The following is a 25,908-nucleotide window of genomic DNA, read 5'->3' on the forward strand; positions in this document are numbered from 1 at the left end:
ACAATCTAATCATAATAGGATTTTCTTCCTTTACCTAACAGCAAGTCTCCTGTTATGAAAAACAAGGGTTAAAATGTAGATTTGGGCACTTACTTTTGAGTATTTCAGAAATACTTCAGCTTTATCTTTTATTTTCCCTGCCCCAGCATTAGAATCAACCATTTTCCCAAGGAGCCCTGGTTCCTTTTATTGGAGAATGGCATTTAGAAATCGGGATCTGGAGCTGGGTATGCTCATTGTTACTGGGGTGTCATTGCTTCTAAACCCTCTCAGTGGACAGAGCTGGGTAGCATATGCATGTGTATGTGTACACACATATATGTATAATGGTTTCTGTGTCATATATTAATCCATTAATTCTTAATCTGATTTGCTCAGCACGTATAAAATGATGTGTAACGTGAAATGTGTAATTGCTGGTGCTTTATAAAGTGTAGCTTTACTTCTTAACTGTCAAATGTATGTTGGTGATGGTCAGTGCTCACCCAGAGGGATTTAAAAAGGCATGTTTTATCAGACAATATCTTGAATTATTTTTAGTTTTACATGCAAGCCAAGCAGGAGTTTTTTTTAGAAACATACCGTGTTTAGTTAACGGTTAGGTGCCCACATACTTAAGTACATGAATTCCAAGCTTGTTGGGACATTCTTGGAGGTTCATTACATTACTTCTAAAAATGTAAAGAGATTTCTTCCAGTAGAATTGCACATTTTTTCATTGGTTTGCATACTAAAAATGATCAGATTTAGTACTCTGAACTCGCCTAGTAAGGCATTTTAGAAATCAGCTGGTTGGTTATTTTCCTAGGCAGAGTCATAAGAAGGTGGTATACTTTCCTAGATTAAGACACTCTGAGATTCTCTGGTGCTCATAATTAAAGTGATTGCTTTTCTTATCTTCAAGTCCTTCACCAGTTAGATATTGAAGTTGATAAGAAAAGATGGAGACATGTATTTAGAAAGGAATTGATCGGCTGTTTGCTTTTCTCTGAGGCAGGAAAATTGTATCTCATGGCTTATTTTTTTCTCAGCTGATAATGAAAGCATAACAGCCTCCCTGCTAGGAAAAAGGGACTGTTACGAAGAACAGCATCTGTTTGTTGAAGATAAATGATCAGCATCTTTGGGTTCATAGACCCTTTGGTAACTTAAAGGGAGGCCTTGGAATGATTGCACTCTCTCCTTCTCTCCTCCCTCCCCAAAGAAATAGGCTATTTAAATATTCTTTGTAGTGGGCGTGGCAGCATAGGAAGCATTCTTTGTAGATTTGGGACGGATTTTATGTTCGTTTCTCCCTCTGTTTGCCTTCTTGGAATTGCTTTATGGGGAACATTTCTTGGACATTTGTCATATCTAAAGTGCTGTGGTACTTCATTTGCAAAATTAGTAAGGATGAAATTCAACGTAATTGGTTTCATTACTTGTTCGAAATTTGGTTTAAGATCAGTGAGGGAGGAAGTTTAATTTTATGAGTAAAATGTAATTTATTTATATTGTTTGTTAATTTTATTTCTTCCTGTGCTTCCCATCTGTCATTGCCATTCTATGATATTATGATTTTTAAAATTTAATATTCTAAACTGAATAACAGAAGCGTATTGGAAATAATTCCAGAGGTTTTCAGGCACAAGGCTGACATGCAGATCTTACATTTTCTTCTAATTTTTGCCTTTTATTTTCAGGAAACAAGTGTTTTATTTTGTTTTTTCCCTTGACTCATTTTTATTTAAAATAATGTTCTTAAGAAACTGTTGTATTGAACAAAATTTATTTAGAATACTGTTGTCCAAGTGGAACATCATTCTTTTTTTTTAAAAAAAGTGAATTTATTTATTTATTTATTTATTTTTGGCTACGTTGGGTCTTCGTTGCTGTGTGCGGGCTTTCTCTACTTGCGGTGGGCAGGGCCTACTCTTCGTTACAGTGTGCGGGCTTTTTACTGTGGTGGCTTCTGTTGTTGCAGAGCATGGGCTCTAGGCATGCGGTGCGGGCTCTAGAGCACAGCCTCGGTAGTTGTGGCGCACGGGCTTAGTTGCTCCGTGGCATGTGGGATCTTCCTGGACCAGGACTTGAACCCGTGTCCCTGCATTGGCAGGCGGATTCTTGACCACTGTGTCACCAAAGAAGTCCCTGGAACATCATTCTTGACCTAAGCAAGAAAATGTTGTTTTTGTATTTTTGCATAGCAGCCAGTCTACATGTATATTACATTTTTTTTACAAATTGAGAGTATAGAGCATTATTTATTGCTTTGGTTTATCCACCATCAAGGTATGAATTTTTCTCTAGGTACTTATTCCAAGTTTAAAAATTTAAACAGGGACATCCCTGGTGGCACAGTGGTTAAGAATCTGCCTGCCAGTGCAGGGGACACGGGTTCGAGCCCTGGTCCAGGAAGATCCCACATGCCGCGGAGCAACTAAGCCCTTGAGCCACAACTACTGAGCCTGTGCTCTAGAGCCCGCGAGCCACAACTACTGGGCCCACGTGCCACAACTACTGAAGCCCGTGTGCCTGGAGTCCGTGTTCCGCAACAGGAGGAGCCACTGAAACGAGAAGCCTGTGCACCACAACGAAGTGTAGCCCCCTCTCGCCGCAACTAGAGAAAGCCCTCATGCAGCAACGAAGACCCAATGCAGCCAATGAATGAATGAATGAATGAATGAATGAATAAATAAATAAATTTAAACAGATGATAATGGATAATTCCCTTAGCATCTCACAAGAGTATATAGAGTATAATTTCACCTTTCCTTATGGTATAGTTTAAAGCATACTGGGTTTGGATTCAGGCAGAATTAGGTTCCAGTCTTGACCCTACTAGTTTTGATATGAGTGTGATCAAGATATTAATCCTTTCGGCTTCTATTCCACATCTGAAAAATGGGAATAATATTGTTGACACTTTGAGGAGTTGTAAGGATTAAAAATGAAGAGATATATTAAAAGGTATATAGCATAGTACTGTATATGGAACAAAGGAACCTAAGAAAAGGTTCCTATCATTACTATCTATATATTTTATCTATTTATATTGTGTTGCCTTGTTATACCTCTTTGTGTGCCCTAAGGAGCTAATGAGACCTTGTGCTTTGGTGGGCCTCTGCCTGTTTGACCAAAATGGGCCTAGACTGCCGTTTGCATGTTCCGGATTAGAACAAATATTTGCAGGGACATTTACTAGTTGCCAAAGTCCATGGACTTGATTGCATGGATTTTATGACTGCCCATGTCTACGCAGAGGCCTGTTTTCACTTTTGATCCTTAGCCACATTCTGAAGAGGTAAAGTTATTGTATAGTTAACAAATGGGCAAGATTTTCCTGTATTTTATTGTCACAGTTATTCTGAAAGTCCATAATTCATCCAATTTGAATGTCTGTGAGGAATGCTGTTAGGCGTTATAATGCCAACTCACTTTAATATATAGGAGTGATGGTAAGTAAAGGGAAAATTAGCAATTCAATCTGAGTATCAATTTTGGAATTCACACAGCTCATTTTTAAGGTATGTGAATTGCCGTAAACAGTCTCATGGTTTTAAATACCAGTTGTACGTTCATGGCTTCCAGATTTATATATCAACTAGGTCTCTCTCCAGGACATCAGCGTCACATATCCAACTGTTTATCTCACACCTCTGCTTGGACCCCTTAAAACCAGAACTAAACTGATTCCCTCTGCTGCCCCCCAGGCCCCACTCCCAATCTCCTGCTCCCACAGTCTCCCTCATCTCAGTAGATGGCAGCTCCCACCTCTCTCCCTCAAGGCCAGAAAACCTTGGGGTCACCCTTGACCCCTCTCTTTCACACTTAGTCTGTCATTCCATCAGTAAATCCCGTTGGTTCTATCTCTGCTCTCCTTCCAGGATCTGACAACTTTCCCTCACCATGCCAATACTATCCTGTTCAAGCCAGCGTCAGCCCAGATACGGTGATTACTTCTTAGTGGTCTTCTTACCTCTGCTTTTGTCCTCTTACAGTCCTTCTGAGGGCAGCAACCAAAGCGATCCTTGAAAATAAAAAGTAGGTCATACTGCATGTCGTTCAGATGTGGTTTCCTATCTCATTTGGAACAGAACCCCAAGTCGTCTTGATGGCAGTCCTCTGCGCCCTGCAGAGTAGGCTCCCTGACTTCCTTGCCTGCTTCTCTCCCCCAGGTCAATTAACTCCAGTCACACTGGCCTTCTCCCTGTTTTTCAAACATGTTAGTCACACTCTGACCTTAGAGACTCTGTGCTTACTGTTATTTCTAAGTGAAAGTGTTTCCCTAGGTGTCCACACAGTTTAATCCTCTACTTTCTTGGGCTGTGTTTTTCATAGGCATCTTATCAGTGAAGTCTTCTGGGACCATCCTGTAAAGAGTATCAAGCTTATCCTCTCCTAATTCATGGCTTCATCGGCTTCCTTTTTTTTCATAGTAATTTTCACATATGTTGTGGGTGTCTATTTTCTCTTCCCTTACTGTAGTGTAAACTTCATGAGGACAGAAACTATTTTGTTCTCTATTAGATTTACACTGCTGAGATTAGCAGGCACCTGAAGAAGCTAATGAATTTTAATTTTAGCATGGGGCATAATTTTATTATTGCAGTTGTGCAACTGTCTGCCACGTTCTTTATTGGCATGTGTTGAAGTAAGAGATCAAATTGGAAGACTAAAATTCATCTGAATTGTGAATAAAAGCAAAAAGGAGTTATCGCTAGGGTAGACACTTAGCTGAAAAGGTATACTTGTGTAGCAGCATGGAAGTGATTTATCAGTGACAGTTTTATCCATTAGTTGGAGCGTGTGTCTTTTACTTTGTCATAATGAGATGAAAGCTTTTCTTAGAAGCTTCTTTGTACCAAATCCACATCCTAGAAGAAAAAGAGACTTAATGATTGCGGTTCTCTACTTTTACTTTATTTCTCTTTCCTCGCAAAGATGAAGATCCTGAATTTTTTTTTAACCTTTCTCCCACTGTAGCTTTTATTTATTGACTTTCAAACTTTTTATTGTGGAAAAGTTCAAATATATATAAAAATAGAGAAAATGGTATAATGACCCTCAGGTACACATCACCTTCCTTAAACATTTATCAGCTTATGGACGTTCTTGATCTTCTACACATCTACTCACCCTGTCTCAACCCTGATTATTCATTTAAAAATATTTAATAGTAATGTTGAAAATAGTAGATATGACTGTTAGTCTAAGGACATATTTAAAAGGATCAAAGCATTCAGATTATGACTGGCAATTAAATATGATATAAAGCAGGATATCTTGTTGTAAATAGAGTTTTTGTGGATTTCTGTAAAACTGTAAAGTAGAATAAGGTATTTACTGCTTTTTTCTTTTTGTATTATTTCCTGCCCAGTGAAGTAACTAACCCCGAGGTGGTATGAGTGTTCATAGAGTAGTTTTTTTGACTTCAGGCCAACAGAGAAAGGGAAATTCAATAAAAAAAATATGTCGTTGTGGTAAGCATTTGGTCTTTTTCTGAATCTTTTGATTTCAAATGATAGTATATGGATTATTTTTTCCCTGGTTCCATATTGATAGACATTTGGGCTGTTTCTGGTTTTTGTCTATTATGAATGCTACTGCTGTGAACATTCTGGTACATATCTTTTGGCATGTATTTCTTTTGGCATATATCTAGAAGTGTAGTTGCTAGGTCAGAGAGTAGGCATTCATTTATTTGCTGGTATCTTTAAAGCTAGTTTCCAAATGGTTAAAACAATTACATTTCTACCGTGAAGTATGAGAGTTCCAGTTGCTCCATAGCCTCACCAACAGTTGCTATTCCTGGTCTTTCTAGTTGTAGCCTTTCTCATAAGTATATCAGTGAGATTTTTAAAAATTATTGTTACTGTTTTTATTTTTACTATTTCTTGATTTTTTACAACTGTGGTAAAATTTACATATAATGAAATACATACAGTAAGTTTGAAATTTGATCATTGAATTTTGATAATCATACATCTGTGTCATTACCATCATAGTCAAGATATGGAACATTTCCATGCCATGGCTTCTTTATTCTGCTTCTAGTCAGTCCCACCCCCATAGACCATTTGGGTTTCTATCATGATAGATTGTTCTTAAACTTCATGTAAGTGGAATCATATAGTATACGTTTATTCTTTTCTTTTGCTTCACGTACTATTTCTGTTATTTGCCTATGTTATTGCTTGTGTCGGTATTTTCTTTTTTACTGCTGAATAGTATCCATTGTATGAATACGCACAATATGCTTATCTATACCTCTATTGATGAATTTGAATTGTTTCCAATTTATGGCTAGTATTGTAAAAGCTCCTGTGAACATTTGTGTGCAGTCTTTGTGTAGGCATCTATTTTCATCCTTTTGGGTATATATCCAGGAATGGAATTTCAGGCTTATAGGGCAGATGTATATTGAACTTTATAAGGAATTGGCAAACGGTTTTCCAGTTGGATTGGACCACAGTGAATTTCAGTTGCTCCACATCCTGGTTAATATTTGGTACTGTTAGTCCTTTTAGTTGTAAGCATTCTATTGGGTGTGAAATGGTAACTCATGGTGGTTTAATTTACATTTCCTGATGACTAGTGTACCTTTTCATGTGCTTATTGACTCTTCTTTTTATCTTTTTATCTTTGGTGAAGTGTCCTGGTTTCTTACCCAATTTTTAAAAATTGCATTGTTTGTCTTTTTCTTATTGATTAGTGGTTCTTTATGTATTTTGGTCAAATATATTTTCCTTCCTGTCTGTAGCTTGCCTTTTCATTTTCTAAGGGTGTTATTTGATGAACAGACATTTAAATTTTGAAGTCCAGTCTGTTGTCTCTCTCTTTTTCTTTCTTTCTCTCACTCTTTCTGTGTCTCTTTCTCTTTTTTATAAAATGATTATAACTTTTTTTTAATCCTGCCTAAGAAATCTTTGCCTACCTCAGGTCATAAAGATTTTTTCATATGTTTTCTCAGAATTGTGGTTTTAGCTTTTATAGGTAGGCCTATGAACCTATTCAAGTTAAATTTTAGGTATGATGGAGGTAAGGATTCATTTTTTTCTCAGCAGATATTCATTTGCTCTAGCCCCATTTATTAAAAAGACTCACTGTATTGCCCCATCAGTTTTCTTTTGGTTAGTGTTTGCATGGTACATCTTTTCCCATCCTTTTTTTCCCAATCTTCCTGGGTCTTTATATTTAAAGTGTTTTCTTTTAAACAGTATATAGTTGCATCTTATTTTTTAATCCAGTCTGATAAGCTTTGTGTTTTAACTGGAGTCTGTATCCATTACATTTAATTGATTACAGTTTACCACCTTGCTCTCTGTTTTCTCTTTGTCCATTTGTTCTTTTTAAAAAAATTATTCCTTTCCTATCCTTTTTTTGACTATTTTCATTATTTTATCTCAAGTTTTTGCATTATTCTTAGAGTTGCTCTTTTTAGTCTTTACTGAACAAATTACAAAATACATCTTTAACGTATTATAGTACTAACCATAAATTAGTACTTTTATCATGTCCTGAACAATGCAAGAATTTTATAATATTTTTGCATTATTTTAATGCCTCTTTTTTGCTATGTTAGAGTTATTTTACTTCCATGTATGTTATAAATTCCACAAGCCATTGCTAGTGCTTTTTAAAAGTCAATACTCTTGAATTTAACCACGTATTTACCTTTTCTCGAGGCTTGCTGACATTTTTTTGTGCTTCCATCTACAATTATTTTCCTTAAGCTGAAGAACAGTTCTTGTAGTAATTCTTGTCTGTTGGTGAGGAATTCTCTTAGCTTTTGTTTGCTTGAGAATGTATTTTGCTTTCATTTTGGAAGAATATTTTCAATGGGAATAGAATTCATCTGTGTTTTTTTTCCCTGTACTTTTTAAAAATAAATTTAAAAATGTTATTTATTTATTTATTTATTTTTGGCTGCATTGGGTCTTCGTTGCTGCACGCGGGCTTTCTCTAGTTGTGGCGAGTGGGGGCTACTCTTTGTTGTGGTGCGTGGGCTTCTCATTTCGGTGGCTTCTCTTGTTGTGGAGCACAGGCTCTAGCCGCACAGGCTTCGGTAGTTGTGGCACGCGGGCTCAGTAGTTGTGGCTTGTGGGCTCTAGAGCTTAGGCTCAGTAGTTGTGGCGCACAGGCTTAGTTGCTCCGCAGCATGTGGGATCTTCCTGGACCAGGGCTCGAACCCGTGTCCGCTGCATTGGCAGGCGGATTCTTAACCAGTGTGCCACCATGGAAGCCCTCCTGTACTTTTAAGATGTCATTCTGTTATCTTCTTGCTTCCGTAGATTTTGTTGACAAGTCAATGATTTTTCTTACTGTTATTTCCTTAGAGCCATGGTTCTTAACTGAGAGTGATTTTGCTTTCTCTTTACCTCTTCCCCCAGGGGATATTTGGTGATATCTGTTTATGTTTTGGTTGTCCCAACCTGGGGCAGGGGTGTTATGCTATTGACATTCCTACAAGGCACAGAACAGTCTCTTACAACAAAAAATTATTTGACTCACAGTGTCAATAGTGCCAAGGTTGGGGAACTGTGCCTTAGAGGTAGTGTGTCTTATTTTTCTCTGGTTGTTTACAAGGTTTTCTCTTTATTCTTTTATTTTTCAGCAGTTTGATTATCATGTGCCTAGGTTTCATTTTCTTTGTTTTATCCTTTTTTGGGATGGATTTTAATTCCCTCTTACAGCATACAGTTTTTAAAATTCATTTGTCTATTATTTTCTTCTTTTTTTCTTTAACATAGTCATCATAGTTCTTTTGAAGTTCTTCTAATGCCACTTGGATCACCTGGATCTGCTTCTAATGACTATTTTATCTCTTGATTAGTGGCTAATTTCTCTGCATGTCTAGTAATTTTTAAATGTTTGTTGAACATTGTGGATGTAATGTTATAGAGGCTGTGAATTACCTTCCTTTGAAAAATGTTGAATTTTGTTCTGACATGCAGCTAAGTTACTAGCTCTTCACTTTCATTCTGTCAAGGTTTGGATTAGTTTTTTGTTAGATTTGGTCTATTTCACTTTTGTTTCTATTTCTAGAGTGTGGTTCTTCCCTGCCCTTTGTGGGATTTCAGCTGAACGTCTAGGATCTTTACCAAAATCTCTCAGCTTTGGCTGGGCTCAAACGCTAACAACTTTCCAGCATTGACCTTTAGAATCTCACCTTCCTGGCATCTGCTTCCTGCCAGGCCTCCTATGGCTTCGTCTTATGCTTCTCCAGCCCTGGAGATGATCAGGAATTGATGAGCGTTTCTCAGCAGACTTTTAGGGTATTCTGTGGCTGCTTCCTGCCCAGCACCCTGTCCCTCCAGTCCCAGTGATCTTTGCCCAGAGGTCTAATCTCTCTTCCTTCCACCCATGTTGGCTATAGTCCATGCTTACAGACAGTTTTATATGTTCTGATTAGATTTAAAATTATTTATGGTTGGAGAGTAGGTCTCATATGAGCTATTCTTTGTGACCAGAATCTGAAGTCCTCCCGTTATCTTTTATAGACAGATGAAATGCTTTTTTTTTTTTTGTGGTACGCAGGCCTCTCACTGTTGTGGCGTCTCCCGTTGCGGAGCGCAGGCTCAGCGGCCATGGCTCACAGGCCTAGCCGCTCGGCGGCATGTGGGATCCTCCTGGACCGGGGCACAAACCCATGTCCCCTGCATCGGCAGGCGGACTCTAAACCACTGCGCCACCAGGGAAGCCCAGATGAACTGCTTTTAAAATCAGATTTATTGCTTTGTATTTTAGTCTAGAAGAAACACTGGTTTTGTCGTCATTATAGAGTAAGTTCTATATTTCGTAGAAACAGGTGTTGAGAACACAGCTTATGTCAGTTAGGTTATTATGTATACAGAAGTTGAGGTCTTAATTAACTGTTATGTTTTCTGTGCTTCAAGGAATCATCTGTTGCAGTTTGCCTTAGAGTCACCACCCATCTCTTCTGCTTCCTCCTCTTCAAAGAACCTTGCTGCCAAAGTGCATACTTCTGTAGCCTTCAGACATTCATTAAAGCAAGAAAGCATGCTAATGGAGAGTTTCTTGATTAGAGAAGCTGGTGGTTCTGTGTCAGAGTTGTTGATAAAAGAGAATGAAAGCAAATTCAGCCCTCAAAAAGAGCTGAGCTCTTCTGCAAAGACCAGAGGGACACCTTCCATAGAAAAGTCAGCTCCAGGTTTCTCAGATGCTAGTGTTCCTGAGACACCCTCTACATCAGCCTTGAAACAAGTTACTAAAGGTAGGAAATTATTTTCACATGTTTGTTTTCTTACTTAAGAGAAATCTTCTCATCCCACATGACATAATATGTAAGCAGAATTTTTGAGGGAGAAGGAATGGGAAAGGGCAAACCCGCTTTCATCTTGTAACAGCCTCGGAGATGGATGTAGCCAGTGCTTCCAGATGTGTTCTCTTTCTGCCTCATAGAATAGGAATTCAGGCTGATGGCTGGAAAAGTGAATCCGTTTTAATTAGTTCGTACTTCACGTATGGCGTACCTTTCTGTTTTTCAGCTTTTCGTTCCCCCCTCATCCTTTATATCAGTTCCAGTTTAACCTTAAAGAGCTCATTTTATCTTAAGATAGCAGCACTTGAACACTTCCAAGCTGTTCTGAGTGTCATTTATAGCCTTAGACAGTTTGACCACTCCCCTAGCTGTCTGACCTTATTTGTCACCTCTCCCTCTCAAAATCCGCTGCCATAGCCAAGCTGATCTCCCCACTATTCCTTGAAAACACTCGGGGATTGGAAAAGTACAACCTGCAGGCCAGATTTGGCTTGTCACCCGTTTTTGTAAACAAGGCTTCACTGGAACACAGCCATATCCATTTGTTTACCTGTTGTCTATGGCTGCTTTCATGCTAGGTGCCATGGTTTATTGGCTGTGACAGAGACCATCTGGCCCCCAAAGCCTAAAATCTTTACTACCTGCCCCTTTGCTAAAAATGTCTGCCAACCCTGTTCCACCTTTCCAGACTCTATCCAGGTCTAACCATTCTTCGGTTATGTTACATAGTATTGGTTGCTCACATTACTAAAGTATTACAGCACTTGTTTTCTGGACTGTTTTGTGTATAGTTTGCTTAACTTTTTGATGACGAGGTCAGCTTGTTTATCCTCTTGTTTCCATGTCTTCTTGCCAGTGAAATTCAGAGCACCTTTTAGGTAGAAACTCTGTCTTAGATATTTTTGGTACGCCCATACCACACACAGTGCAGAGCTGTTAGTGCTTACTAAACGTAGGTTGAAATTAGTTTATTGGTACTCAAGTGTTTAAATTTCATATGGCTATGTGAATTTTTTACTAACATTTCTTAGGATATCTTATCTTTTTCAGGTTTTTTTATTAATTGCCAGTTCTTATTATATGTTTTTAAGTTGATAGCATTTTCCCTGTAGCAGAACCTTTTTTCCAAGCGAAATCTTGCAGTGAACCATAACGTACAAAGTGGATAAAGTTGGCCTTGCTCCATTAAAGTGGATTTGGAGGGTCTGGGGAATATGCTCCTCCACGTGAGCTCCCCTGCATCCCTGCCTGTTAGCCATGGTGGCCTCTAGGCCCTGAGATACCTCCACAGGTCCCTTAACTCCGTCAAACAGTTTCCGAATGATTGTGTTTCCACTTTTTAACCCTGTACTTGTATAGGCATACCTCAAAGAAATTGCGGGTTTGGTTCCAAACCACTGCAGTAAAGCAAATATCACAATATAGTGAGTCATGAATTTTTTTGTTTCCCAGTGCATATAAAAGTTATGTTTACACTATACTGTAGTCTGTTAAGTGTGCAATAGCATTATGTCTACAAAAACAATATACACACCTTTATTAAAAAATGGTTTATTGCTTAAAAATGCTGACAGTCTCAATTAATCGTCAGCACAGGAAACAGGAATATAAAATGGAGAAAAGACAGTGTCTTCAGGAAGTGGTGTTGGGAAAGCTAGACAGCTGCATGTAAATCAGTGAAGTTAGAACACACCATCACACCATACACAAAAATAAATTCAAAATGGCTTAAACATTTAAATATAAGACATGACACCATGAAACTTTTAGAAGAGAACATAGGCAAAACATTCTCTGACATAAATCATACCAGTGTTTTCTTAGGTTAGTCTCCCAAAGCAATAGAAATAAAAGTAAAAATAGGGGAATTTCCTGGCAGTCCAATTGTTAGGACACAGAGCTTCCACTGCTGAGGGCCTGGGTTCAATCCCTGGTCAGGGAGCTAAGATCCCACAAGCCGCCTGGTGCGGCCCAAAATACAATAAAATAAAAGCAAAAATAAACAAATGGGGCCTAATCAAATCTAAAAGCTTTTGTCCAGCAAAGGAAACCATAAACAAAGCAAAAAGACAACCTATGGAATGGGAGAAAGTTTTTGCAAATGATGTGACTGACAAGGGCTTAATTTCAAAGTATACGAACAGCTCATTCAGCTCAATAATGAAAAAACAAAACCCAATCAAAAAATGGACAGAAGACCTAAACAGACGTTTCTCCAAAGAAGACATACAGATGGCCAACAGACACATGAAAAGATGCTCAACATTGCTAATTAGTAGTGAAATGCAAATCAAAACTACAATGAGGTACCACCTCACACTGGTCAGATGGCCATCAAAAAGTCTACAAATAACAAATGCTGGAGAGATTGTGGAGAAGAGGGAACACTGCTACATTGTTGGTAGAAATGTAAATTGGTGCAACCACTGAGGAAAACAGTATGGAGGTTCCTTTAATAACTAAAAATAGGGTTACGATATGATCTAACAATCCCACTCCTGGGCGTATATCCAGACAAAACTATAATTCGAAAAGGTACATGCACCCGTATGTTCATAGCAGCACTATTTACAATAGCCAAGACATTGAAACAGCCTAAACGCTCATTGACAGATGAATGGATAAAGAAGATGTGGTGCATATATACAATGGAATATTACTCAGCAATAAAAAAGAATGAAATAATGCCATTTGCAGCAACATGCATAGACCTAGAGATTATCATACTAAGCAAAGCAAGTCAGAAAGAGAAAGACAAATACCGTATGATATCACTTATATGTGAAATCTAAAATACGACACAAATGAACATATCTACGAAACAGAAACAGACTCACAGACTTAGAAAATAAACTTATGTTTACCAAAGGGGAAAGGGAGTGGGAGGGGGATAAATTAGGAGTGTGGGATTAGCAGATACAAACCGCTATATATAAAATAGATAAACGATAAGGTCCTACTATATAGCACGGGGAACTATATTCAATATCCTGTAATAAACCATAATGAAGAATATGAAAAAGAATAGATATATGTATCTATATATATGTATAAGTGAATCACTTTGTTGTGCACAAGAAACTAACACAACATTGCGAATCAACTCTACTTCAGTTAAAAAAAAAATGCTGCGGCTTCCCTGGCGGTCCAGTGGTTTGGACTCAGTGCTCTCACTGCCGAGGGTCCAGGTTCAATCCCTGGTCAGGGAACTAAGATCCCACATGCCCCTAGCTGTACATACCCTCACCTCACCTTCCTCCTGTGGCACGTATATCTTACTCAGGTGGTTAAGATTGCTTTGGTTCTAAAGATGAGTGGGTCCTAAGATGGGAAAACTTAATATTAGTTTTATAGCTTCGTCACGCCTTGGTAGAAAAGATTTAACTAAAGCATTTTCTAAAAAACAAATTTCCAAATTTCTTCGCAGTCTCTTCCTCTAGGCTCAGGATTCTAATTATGTGACTTTCCACAATGTAGCCCTTACCCAGTAAGCAGTCTATTCTACTCCTGCTGCCCTGAGGTGTCCTTTTTCTCTTCTGCTTTTCCAAGTGCATGTTAAGATTGGATTCTCTTTTTTATCTTAGTTGCTGAAAGTTGCTGGGTTATGTTACTTTTGCTCTTTCCACAAATAATAAAATCTCTTTCTCTTTTTGAAAAATACAGTGGATTGTCCTGTTTGTGGGGTTCATATTCCAGAAAATCACATTAATAAGCACTTAGACAGCTGTTTATCACGTGAAGAGAAGAAAGAAAGCCTCAGAAGGTAAGAAAGTTAAGCATAACCGTTGAGCTACTTTAGCTTGTTGCCTCCTATGTTTTATAAAATATGAGCCCACTGTCCATTCTCTCTCCTTGTTCTTTCCTCAACTCCCACCTTGCCAAATATAATTAACTTTATTATATGCTAATAAAATTTGACTTAACAAGAAACTAGTGATTTAGAATTCAGTTCTTTTTAAACTTGTTTTCTTCTCTTAGAATTTTAGAACTACTATAAAGCCCTTGGCCCAAGAAAGCAAGGTTAGACTCTGAATATAGAACACATCAAATCTTTTTTTGGTTCTTAGGAAGCTCAGAAGTTTATATTTGTAACATCTAGCTTTTTCAAAAATTCTGAATAGTTAATTACTATATACATATGACATACTATATACACATGACAGTAAAAGGTACAAAAGACACCTGAAAGTAACACAACATTGTAAATCAACTGTACTCCAGTAAAAATTAAAAAGAAAAAAAGGTACAAAAGGGTATTTTTTTTGTCTTTTTTGTTTTTTTAGAAAATATGGAATCATTTATTCATTCAACAAATACTTATTAAGCACATAACTGTGTGCCAGGCATTCTACAAAGCATTGGTGAATCCCTGGTGAATGAAAGTCAAATCCTCTGCTCTTAACACCCTTTTGTTCTGGAAGGATGCAGCCAGTAGGCTTGCATTTGAAGGCAGTGGTTTTCTCTGTTATTGCATATGTAGAAGCTTGCAGTTGTATAGTTTGTCTGTGGGGCAGATTCAAAACGGTGTGTTTGAAATGTAGAGTGTGAGTGTGTGTCTGTGTGTCCGTGTGTGTGTGTGTGTCCGTGTCTGTGTGTCCGTGTGTGTGTGTGCGTGTGTGTGTGTGTGTGTCCCGGTCCCGGCCAGCTACCCAGGTGAGATAACTAAGTTGTCAACCCAGTATCTGCACTCACACTATTCTGCCTCTCCTTATACATCAAAATCACAATAGTTTATTAAACTAGGCCACTGTTGTTACACATGTAAGTTGTAAGTTAGGAATCAGATTGTAGTCAAAGTTAACCTGCAGGGTGTTAAAGAATCAGTGATAATGAAGATAATAAGGAAGCAGAAGCCGCAAATTAGATGAGTCTGGTGATGAAGGGAAGAGGAGAGATGAGGTGGTAGTTTGGGGAAGGATTAAGGAGCAAGATCAGGGAAGATTTTATTTTTTAAAATAGCAATTATATAAGCCTTTAGCCTCCTTCCTTCTACTATCTCCAGGGAGAGAGCAGGTGATATAAAGAACAAGAGATCAAAAGTCCAGTAATGAAGTTATCCTCGACATGCAGAAGGAACCCTTCTTCTGAAACAGGATGGAAGAGGGAGAGAATAGGTGATATTCCGAGATCTGGAAAGGAGAGGGCGGAAATTGAAGAAATTAATCGTATCCGGGAGGTGGGAATGAACAGAGTGATTGGCTCTTACGTTTGGTCTGTTTGGAAGAACTTGGAAGAGTGCCAAAAACCATGCTGATAAGACGGGACTATTTTATTGTTTTTTTGTGAGTAAAGCTAAAATGTTGTCACTAGATTTTACGAGTAAGTCTGGAGTGAATGCAGATTCCGAGGGACAAACTCTGGCTGTTATAATTTACAAAAGCTAACATATAAAGCACAGTGATGCTTTATTAATTTACAGTGGGGGGCACCAATTGACAGTTCTCACTGTCCTGTTTCTAGCTTGATAGTTAACCTCTTTCCCCGAGCAGAACCTTTTTTTCGAGTGAAAACGCACAGTGAACTGTAACATATAAAATAGAGAAAATTGGCCCTGTTCCATTAAAATGGAGTTGCAGGGCTTGGGGACTGTGCTCCTCTCCCTGACCTCCCTCTGCGTCCCTGCCTCGTATCCACAGTGGCCTTCAGGCCCCGAAGATCCCTCCACAGGTCCCCGCGACAGATGCCTATGCGGTCCTGCGTGCCCAGTACTCACTCCTAGTGGGTACGTTTGTTGACGAGAATAAAATTTAGATTTTTAGGTTGCCTAGTTAGTCGAGATTTGGAGTAAAGCTGGGTCATCACGCGGATTATTTCTCATAAGCCGTGAGAATCTAATGACCTGCCTTTCTCTTTAGAAATGTTTTTTTCCTGAAGAGTGAGTTGCGAGTATAGAAGCTGGGCATTTTCTCCTTGAAGAGTAAGGAATCAGCACTGATAATCTTGCTTGGACTGCTCTTTCTCTAGATGCATCCATTGTATTTCTTCTAACACACTTAGCTCTGTCAGTTTATCCAAAGACATACTCCTCCGTGTTTAATTAAGTTCAAATTCCAGTAGTGGTTCCAAACAGGCTCCGTGGAATACTATAATCCTGCCGATTACTCTGTAGCGCAATTTAGAAGCACTGCGTTCACATTCCCTCTTTTTCTCTCTCTTAGGGAAAAGAGTCACTGTGCAAGTTAGTGTATTGAAGGCTCTGAGAATTCCTTCGTCAAACATAATTGTTGGATTTTGTTTAATCCAGTAGCTCCTAAATTTATTTGACCTTAAAACCTTTTTGTCCTTATAGCTCATCTTGCAAAGCTAGTGTTTGTGAAGATACACTTAGGGAGACATTGAACCACCTTTCTCTTTAGTTACCTCCTGGTCCTGGGGTCTGGTCACATAAAAGAATCTCTGACATTTAAAAATTTTTCTCCATAACACCCCAACAGGCCACTTCTTTAATATGGATGACAGCCCTTAACCCATTCTATGTAGATTCATATCAGAGTTGATTCAAAGAATACACTTCCTGGGCTTCCCTGGTGGCGCAGTGGTTGAGAGTCCGCCTGCCGATGCAGGGGACACAGGTTCGTGCCCCGGTCCGGGAGGATCCCACATGCCGCGGAGTGGCTGGGCTTGTGAGCCGTGGCCGCTGGGCCTGCGCGTCCGGAGCTTGTGCTCTGCAGCGGGAGAGGCCACAGCAGTGAGAGGCCCGCGTAACGGAAAAAAAAAAAAAAAAAAGAATACACTTCCTTTTGATGTCCTCAGATTCTGAGGACCCTTAAATGCATTCCTGTTTCATCAAATCATGGAAGAAAGGTAAGTAGCATTTTCATGTTTTGGGAAACATTTATCAGGCTTCGTATTTTAAAATTCATGACAGAAATTGTTGATTTCTGCTGGTGCTTTTCGTTGTAAATGCCAGTGAACAGTAGTTTTCCATTAGAATTTCACAGTCATAAGTTTTATCATCTATCCTTAATAAAATAAAATAAATGTTTTAGGTACAGACTTACTGAATTATCCCTCACAGTGTTCTTGTATAAACTCCTACAAAAGGTTTTTCAGCTCTTGCTACCTTCTGTGATTTTCTCAACCACTGCGCCACCAGGGAAGCCCCCCAGTGCTGTGTTTCTTGCTGTTGTTTTCAGTTGTGTTCTTTTGAAGATGATCCCACAAGAATACTACCTACCCATCAACTCTCTGAATTCTTTTTCCATTGGTGTAATGAGTTGGGTAAAGCTAACCATCCCAACAAGTTTTCTTTTATTTCATCTAGTGCTTTTGCAAAACGATTGCCTTGGGCCTAAGTGGACATTTTTGGCTATGCATCAGAAATTTTTTTAAAGAAGCTGTATATGATGATATTCTTAAATCCGTAGCCTGACCCGCGATAGCATTTGTACTCTAATCACCTGAGATAGCTGGTTTTATAGAGATTTGTGTGGAAACCATGGGCAAATTTTAGGAAAAGCATGCTTTAAAGAGGTGAAGAATAAGTTCACATAAGTATGAGCCTAATTTCTCATAGCATTTCGTCCACAAGCCTTCTGTATGAGTCCCAGGTCTGCATGTTTAGGCCAGGCCTCTCTCCGAGGCCTAACTTTCTCTGAGTTTTGGCTGCCACCTACACCCCTCTATCTGAATGTCCCACTGCCACTTCAGATGCATCACTGTCAGAAAAATACTGTCGACTTTATTTGTAAATTTAATCCTTCTTCTCTTCCCTGTTTTTGTCTTAATGGTTCTGCTATTCTCCCAATCGCTTTGGTATTGAGTCAGAAGGTAAATTACTGTTTTACATGAAAAGCACTGGATAATTCACTGTAAACCTCAGTGATCTCTTTTCTCCCTTTTCAGCTCTGTTCACAAGAGGAAGCCGCTGCCCAAAACTGTATATAACTTGCTCTCAGACAGAGATTTAAAGAAAAAGCTAAAACAGCATGGATTATCTGTTCAAGGAAATAAACAACAGCTCATTAAAAGGCACCAAGAATTCGTACACATGTACAATGCCCAGTGTGATGCTTTGCATCCTAAATCAGGTAAAGTAATTAAACGATGAGTTGTGTTTATCCTCTGGATAAAGCAGTTTTGTGTGGCTTAGTGGTTATAAATCACAGAAAAAAATTTTAATACATTTTTGATAATAGGTAAGATATGCAAATGCACTCCTTCCAAAGGTACCTAGAGTGTCCTGTGATAAGCCAGACTTTCTCTCAGCCCGTCTCTCCGTCCCCCTCCCCTTCTCAGAGGCAACCACTGCTGCCAGCTTCTCATGAATATGAAGGTTGATCTAGAGAGCGTGGCCTATAATCCTAGTTTTGCAACTTTATGACTGGGTGCCTATGGGCAAATTACTTTTTATATCTGACCTCGGTTTTCTCACCCATAAAGTAAGAGTTATAATACTACCTACTTCATAGTGTTTTTGAGCAGAATAAATGATAAAATGCATGTAGTCCTAGCATAGTACCTTAGCAAGTAGTCAGCATTGAATAAATGTTACCATTAGGTTATTAAGATTATTTTACACAAAAATATATCCTTGATCATTATTGTTATAAAAATGTTAATTTTACATACATACTACTTAATAGTTTGTTCTTTCCATTTAACCACACACAAATTTTGGAGTTTTTTCAGTTATTAGCATATGGATGGAATTGCCTAATTTAAAAAAAACTAAAGTATAATATGCAAATAGAAACTTACACAAATTGTAAATATATTGTTTGGTGAATTATCGCAAAGCAAAGGGAAAGTGCCTTTGTAACCACTACTCAGATCACTACCAGCATCACAGAAGCCCCCTCCCAATCACTACTACCTTCATTCTCACAGATGACCACCTTCTTGACTTCTCAAACCATATATTCATTTTGCCTATTTTTGCCTATATTTTGTCTTTATATAAATGGAATAATAAGTAGCTTATGCATTCTTCTGATTTCATTTTTTTACAACATTATGTTTATAAGATTTATCCATATTTTTGTGTACAGTTGTGATTTTAAAAAATTTTTGTTGCTGTAACATATTCTATTATATAAGTATATTACACTGTCCATTCGGTGGCTGATGGACATTTGGATTTTTCCACTCTTTGGCTTTTAAGAATAATGCTGCTATGAGTAACCTTTTGCAGGTCTCTTGGTGCTCGTAGGCACACATGTTTGGGGAATACGTATACCTATCCCCCAAATTCTGTTTTTGCAGATGTTCAGCTTTCATGGGGACAGGCAGAAACTCAGTGCCAATGTATGCTCTCATCAGGAGAGTATGAGAATTCCAGTTTTTCCACATCCTTAACAACATTAATATCGTCAATTTTCCGTTTTGGCCATTCTGGTGGGTCCACAGTAGTATCTCATTATGGTTTTAATTTTTGTTTCCCTAATGGCTTGTAGGGTTCAGCATATTTTTATATTGTCATTGGCCACCTGGATATTCTCTTTGGTGAAATACCCATTTAAGGCTTGCGCCCGATTTTTCTGTGCTGTGGATCTGTTGTTTCCTGATTTACTTGTGGGGGTACGTGAATTTTTCTGGATACGCATCTTTCTGGGTGTGTATGTTTCTCCTTTAATTTCATCTTTTCCCTCTCTTAATGGCTTCATTTGAGAGGTAGAAGTTTTAAATTTTATATCCAATTCGTTGCATTTTCCCATTGGTTAGTACTTTTTTGTCTTTGCCTACCACAAGATCATGTTTTCTAAGAGCATTATTCTTTTTGCTTCTACCTTTCAATCTACAGTTTAACTGGAATTGATTTTAGCATACGTTGCAAGGTAAGGGGCGAGATTCTTTTGTTGTTTCCATATGGATAGCTGATTGATGTCGCACCGTTTATTGAAAAACCATCCTTTACACGTTGAATTGTCGGTACAGCGTGGTTGAGAATCAGCTAACCGTATATGTGTGGGTCTGGACATTGTTTTGTTCCATTGGGTCATTTATTTATCCTTGTGCCAGTAGTGCACTGTCTTAATTACTTTATGAGTATTTTGTAATAGATCTTGCTGCCTGGTAATGTAGTTCCTCCACCTTCGTTGGTTATTGAGATTGTCTATTTATAGGTGAGTGGGTATACAAATCGTGGTACAGCCATACAGTGGAACACTGCTTAGCAATAAAAATGAGCTACTGATAAATGCAACAACATGGATAAATCTCAAAAGCATTATGCTAAGTGAAAGAAGCCAGATACAAAAGACAACACACTGGGGCTTCCCTGATGACGCAGTGGTTGAGAGTCCGCCTGCCGATGCAGGGGACACGGGTTCGTGCCCCGGTCCGGGAAGATCCCACATGCCGCGGAGCGGCTGGGCCCGTGAGCCATGGCCGCTGGGCCTGCGCGTCCTGGGCCCGTGAGCCATGGCCGCTGAGCCTGCGCGTCCGGAGCCTGTGCTCCACAATGGGAGAGGCCACAACAGTGAGAGGCCCGTGTACCGCAAAAAAAAAATAAATAAATAAAGACAACACACTGTATAATTTTAAAACTCCATTTATTTAGCATTTTAGAAAAGGCAAAATTATAGGGACATAGAAGAGATCAGTATGTCCCAGGGCCTGAGGGTAAGGGGGAGGGAATTTACTGCAGTGGGGCAGAAGAATTTCTGGGGGTGAAGGAAATGTTCTAGATTTTGGCTGAAATGATGAGTAAATGACTATTAATAGGCAACTGGGCTTGTCTCCAGTTTTTGGCTATCTGGATAAAGCTACTCTAACATGGACTTATAGATTTTTATGTAGCCATGTGCTTTCATTTCTCTGGTATTTTCCTTTTCATTCAGTTAAAATATTTTCTAATTTTTGGTGTGATCTCTTCTTTTACCCATGGGTTATTTGGAAGTGTTTTCAATTTCCAAATATTTGAATATTTCCCAGATATCTTTTTTTTAATCATTTTTATTTGATTCCATTGAAGCAGTTCTGTATGATTTTGGACCTTTTACATTTATTGAGACTTGTTTTATAACTCAGCATTAGGTCTTCCTTGGTGAGTGTTCCTTAAGCACTTGAAAATTTTGGGTTTTTTTGTTCAATGATCTGTAGTGTTAGTTATGTAAAGTTGCTAGGTAGTATGTTCAAGTATTCTACATCCTTATTTATGCTATGTTTACTGATTCTATCAGTACTGAGAGGATTATTGAAATCTCCAAGGGTATTTGTGGATTTTTAATTTTTCCTTTCAGTGTGCTCCGTTTTCTTTAAATTTTGAATCTCAGTAATGAGATGTATGTGCATTTAGTATTATGTCTTCTTGATGAATTAACCTATTCATTATTATGACATATTTGTTTTAGTCTTTGGTAATATTCCATAAATAATAATCTTATTTCACTTTTTTCTTTAAACATATTGTGTCATTATATTTAAACTGTCTTTTGGTAAGCAGTATATGGTTTGGATTTGCTTTTTAAACTTAATTTGACAAGATATACCATTAATTTGTAGCATTTAAAACTTTTTCATTTAATCTATTTGGTTGGGTTTAAGTCTACCATCTTGCTCTTTATTTTCTCTTTGTCCTGTCCATTCTTTGTTTTTTTTTCTTTCTTTTCTTGATTTCTTTTAGATTATTTTTTAGTTCTCTATTCTGTCTCCACTGTTGGCTTATTAGCTGTACCTCTTTTTAATTTCTTTTAGCAATTGTTCTAGAGTTTACCACGTGCATCTTAAACTTACCACAGTCTACCTTCAGATATTATTGTACTACGTGTTTAACATAAGGACCTTACCCTTTCCATCCTTGGTTTTATTGTCATAGATTTTTCTTCTATGTGTTATAAACCTCATAATACTTTGTTACCACTTTTGCTTTAAGCTGTCAATTTTCCTTTAAAGAAATTTTAAAAATTGAAAACGAAAGTCTTCATGTGCCTACACATTCACCATTTATAGTATTCCTTATTTCTTTGCTTAGATCCAGCTTTCCATCTGATGTCATTTTCTTTTGGTCTGAAAATCTTCATTTAATGTTTCTTGTAGTGCACATGTGTTGAGACAAGTTCTTTCCACTTTTATTTGTCTGAAAAAGTCTTAGCTTTGCATTCTTTAAAAAAAAAACTTTATTTGGAAATAATTTTGAACTTATGGGAAGGTTGAAACATTCTCATAAAGAACACATATGTACCCTTTACACAGATGCATCAGTTAACGTTTTGTCCCATTTGCTTTATGAATTACTGTTTCTCTCTCTTTATTAATGTATATGTGTTTGTGTACATCTTTATATACACATATTTTTTTCTTAAACCATCTGAGAATAAGGCATATAATCTTGTCTCCTAAATACTTTATTGTGTATTTCCTAAGAAAAGAGATATTCTCTTTTATTGCTGCAGTACAGTTATCAACTTTAGTAAATTCATCTTTGTTAAATAGTTCTTTAATCTATTATCTCTATTCCAGTTTCAGCAGTTGACCCAGTAATGGCCTTTATGGATTTTTTTCCCCCTCCAGTACATGATCCAGTTTTGGATCACATTATTAAATTTAGTTGTAATATCCTCTCAGTCTCTTTCACTCTGGAACAATTCCTCAGTCTTTCTTTGTCTTCTATGACATTGGCATTGGCATTTTAAAAGAATACAGTCTTTGTTGTTGTTGGGTATTTTCCCCAAATAGAATGTTCCTCATTTTGGCTTTGTCCTATGTTTCCTTATAATTATGTTCAGGTTGTGCATTCGTGGCCAGAATACTATACAAGTGATGTTTTGTCCTTCTCAGAATATCACATCTAGAGGTATTTGACATTTTTGTGCCCTTCATGTGTGATGGCAGGTTTGATCACCTTGTCGATTTCTTCACTGTGTAGTTTCCTCATTACTCCTAGTAAGAAATCTGTAGAGAGACACTTTTATGCCATCTAAATATTCTATACCTCATTAAAATCTCACGCCTGTATTTAGCATTCTTTGGTAATTTTTACCTGAATTAGTTTTTTCTGTGTAGTTTCACAATGATGATTTTTCTAATTTTAGCCTTCCTTCCACATTTGCCAGTTGACACCTGCCATGGTTCTGAAAACAGGAGCCTTCCCTTCTTGTATTTAATTTGTCTATTATCAGTATGGATTCACAGATTTATAGCTTATTTCCATCCTTAATTATTTTGGTGTTTATGTTTCTAGATTTGGCCAGTGAGAGCACCCTCCCATGAGGATGCTGGTCCTTGGTCCTCGTGCCATACTTTCATGATTATTTTTTACCATTTCCTTATTTCTAGCATAACAAGGTAGTGATTCCCTGTCCCAGCCCTGGAATCAGCCATTTCCCTGAGAAGCTTTGGTTCTTTTGGGGGAAAAACAAGATAAGGCTACCAGCTATGCTCATTGCTGTCTGGTACCTTTGCTTCTAGACTCTTTCAGCAGATGGAACTCAAGAATATATACACACATATACATATGCATGTATGCCTGTATACTACATGTATATGTATGCATGTAAATCCACTTATACATACTAGAAATCATGAGAACATACCAATACCTTTACTTTCAACCCAGCCCCACAGGGGTCTTCTTTACCTTTCTCTATTTCATATTCGTATTTCCCTTTTTCCACAGGGAGAATCTTCCTTCTCAATAGCATCAGCATGTTTACTAATTTGTTCAGTTCTGTAGTATATCTAAAATCATTTCAGAATTGCTTCATCTGTACTACTACACCTCTCTGCAACCAGAGAAAGAATTCCAGATTTTTTTTAGTTCTCTCTACCCAGTCTTCCCTCTCCCCTCACCTGCACTAAGGGTACCTAGTCATTTACTGTGTTCATAAGTTATTTTTTCCCTTTATTGTGGTTATGTTATTTGAAATAATACAGTGACAATTCATTTGTTTCACTTTCTTTCCAATTAAAAAAAATAAATTTTTTTATTTATTTGTTTTTATTTTTGGCTGTGTTGGGTTTTCGTTGCTGCGTGGGGGCTTTCTCTAGTTGTGGTGAGCGGGGGCTACTCTTTGTTACAGTGCGCGGGCTTCTCATTGCAGTGGCTTCTCTTGTTGTGGAGCGTGGGCTCTAGGCACACGGGCTTCAGTAGTTGTGGCTCGCGGGCTCAGTAGTTGTGGCTCGTGGGCTCTAGAGCGCAGGCTCAGTAGTTGTGGCGCACGGGCTTAGTTGCTCCGTGGCATGTGAGATCTTCCTGGGCCAGGGCTCGAATCCGTGTCCCCTGCATTGGCAGGCAGATTCTTAACCACTGTGCCACCAGGGAAGCCCTTTGTTTCCAATTTTTATTGTGTTATTTAGTTTCCTCTTCTAAGTATGAGAAATTAATAACAAATATATCATTTAAACTGCTTTAAAGAGATATAGAGTTGACCCTTGAACAACATGGGTTTGAACTGCAGGTTATATGCAGATTTTTTTCGGTAAATATCGTACCTGTGTTTTAATTTTACAGACCTTTAAATTAACTAAGTGTGGGGAGAAGTTTGTGCGACAGGCTGGGAGCATCAGCAGTGTTTAGCTGGAGTAGGTCCGATATTGTCAGAAGGGTTTCTGATCTCTCCCTTTCACTGACCTTTGCTTAAAATAGGTTTTTTCTTGGGTCTTTTTTTTTCTTTCTTCTGTGAGCGTTGGTGGTTCTGGATTGCAGGCTTCACCAGAGACGAGTCTGGGATATTGGGAAGATAAAAAGAAAACCCGGGAAACTTACCACCGTGTTGTTCCTCAAATTCTGAGGTCCTTAGCCAGTCCATTTGCCTCCTTCCACTTTTCAGAATTCTCTTAACCTTGTCTGTTATATCCAGGGTTTGTAGTTATACTTTGCAGGTAGGATTATGAGAAATGAGAAGAGACATGAATCTAGGCCATCTTGTTTGGAAACAGAAGTTCCTGTTCATGTATGTATTTTTGATTTCTGTTTTAGGTGCAAACACATTAGAATTGTTAAGTCTTCTTGGTGACTTGACCCCTTTCTGTAATTTCCCTCTTCGTCCCTGATAACATTCATTGCTCTGGAGTCTCTCGCGCCTCATATTAATATAGCTATTTCAGATTTCTTTTCATTGGTATTTACAGGATACATTGTTTTCCATTCTTTGTTTTGAACCTATTTTGAATCTCTGTCTTTTATTTAAAATGGGTTCTTTGTTGACAGTATATTGTTTGGTTTTTCTTTTTTAATCCAGTCTGCATTCTCTGGCTCTTATTAGTGCCTTTAGACCATTTACATTTGATGTAGTTGGCTTTCGACTTAACATCTTGCTGGTTGTTTTGTTTGTTCCATCTGCTTTTCGTTCCTTCTATCCTTTTTTTAAAAAAATATCTTGGATTAATTGAGTATTTTAAAAATTATATTTCATTTCTACTATTGACTTATTATTGTACCTCTTCTTCAAAATTTTAGTGTTTGCCTTAGGGTTTACAGTGTACACCTTTAATTAGTCACATTGTACACCTTTAATTAGTCACATTGTACCTTCAGATAATATACTGCTTTGCTTGTAGTATAAGAACCTTATACAACAGTTTACTCCCAGTCCCTAATTCTTTGTGCTGTTGTTGTCATGCTGTTAACACAATGCATTGCTATTGTTTTTCCTTTAAACAGACAATTATCTTTTATAGTAGTTAAAAATAAGAAAAGTATATTTCATATTTACCTTCATTTTTACCACTTCTAACACTTTGTTTCTTCTTACAGAGATGAA

General features: G+C 37.9%; 1 protein-coding gene across 7 annotated transcripts in view; it reads left to right on the forward strand.

Moving 5' to 3' along the window:
* Positions 1-25,908, forward strand: part of RAD18 (RAD18 E3 ubiquitin protein ligase) — a 106,827-nt gene that overhangs the window by 26,957 nt on the left and 53,962 nt on the right. For all 7 annotated transcript variants that reach the window (XM_024124124.2, XM_024124119.2, XM_024124121.2 and 4 more), the window contains 3 exons: positions 9,879-10,216; positions 13,928-14,027; positions 18,110-18,294. In XM_024124124.2, the coding sequence (XP_023979892.1) occupies positions 9,879-10,216; positions 13,928-14,027; positions 18,110-18,294 (623 nt within the window). The remainder of the gene's footprint in view (positions 1-9,878; positions 10,217-13,927; positions 14,028-18,109; positions 18,295-25,908) is intronic.

The sequence above is a fragment of the Physeter macrocephalus genome, chromosome 18, assembly GCF_002837175.3.
Source record: "Physeter macrocephalus isolate SW-GA chromosome 18, ASM283717v5, whole genome shotgun sequence".
Taxonomy (NCBI): domain Eukaryota; kingdom Metazoa; phylum Chordata; class Mammalia; order Artiodactyla; family Physeteridae; genus Physeter; species Physeter macrocephalus.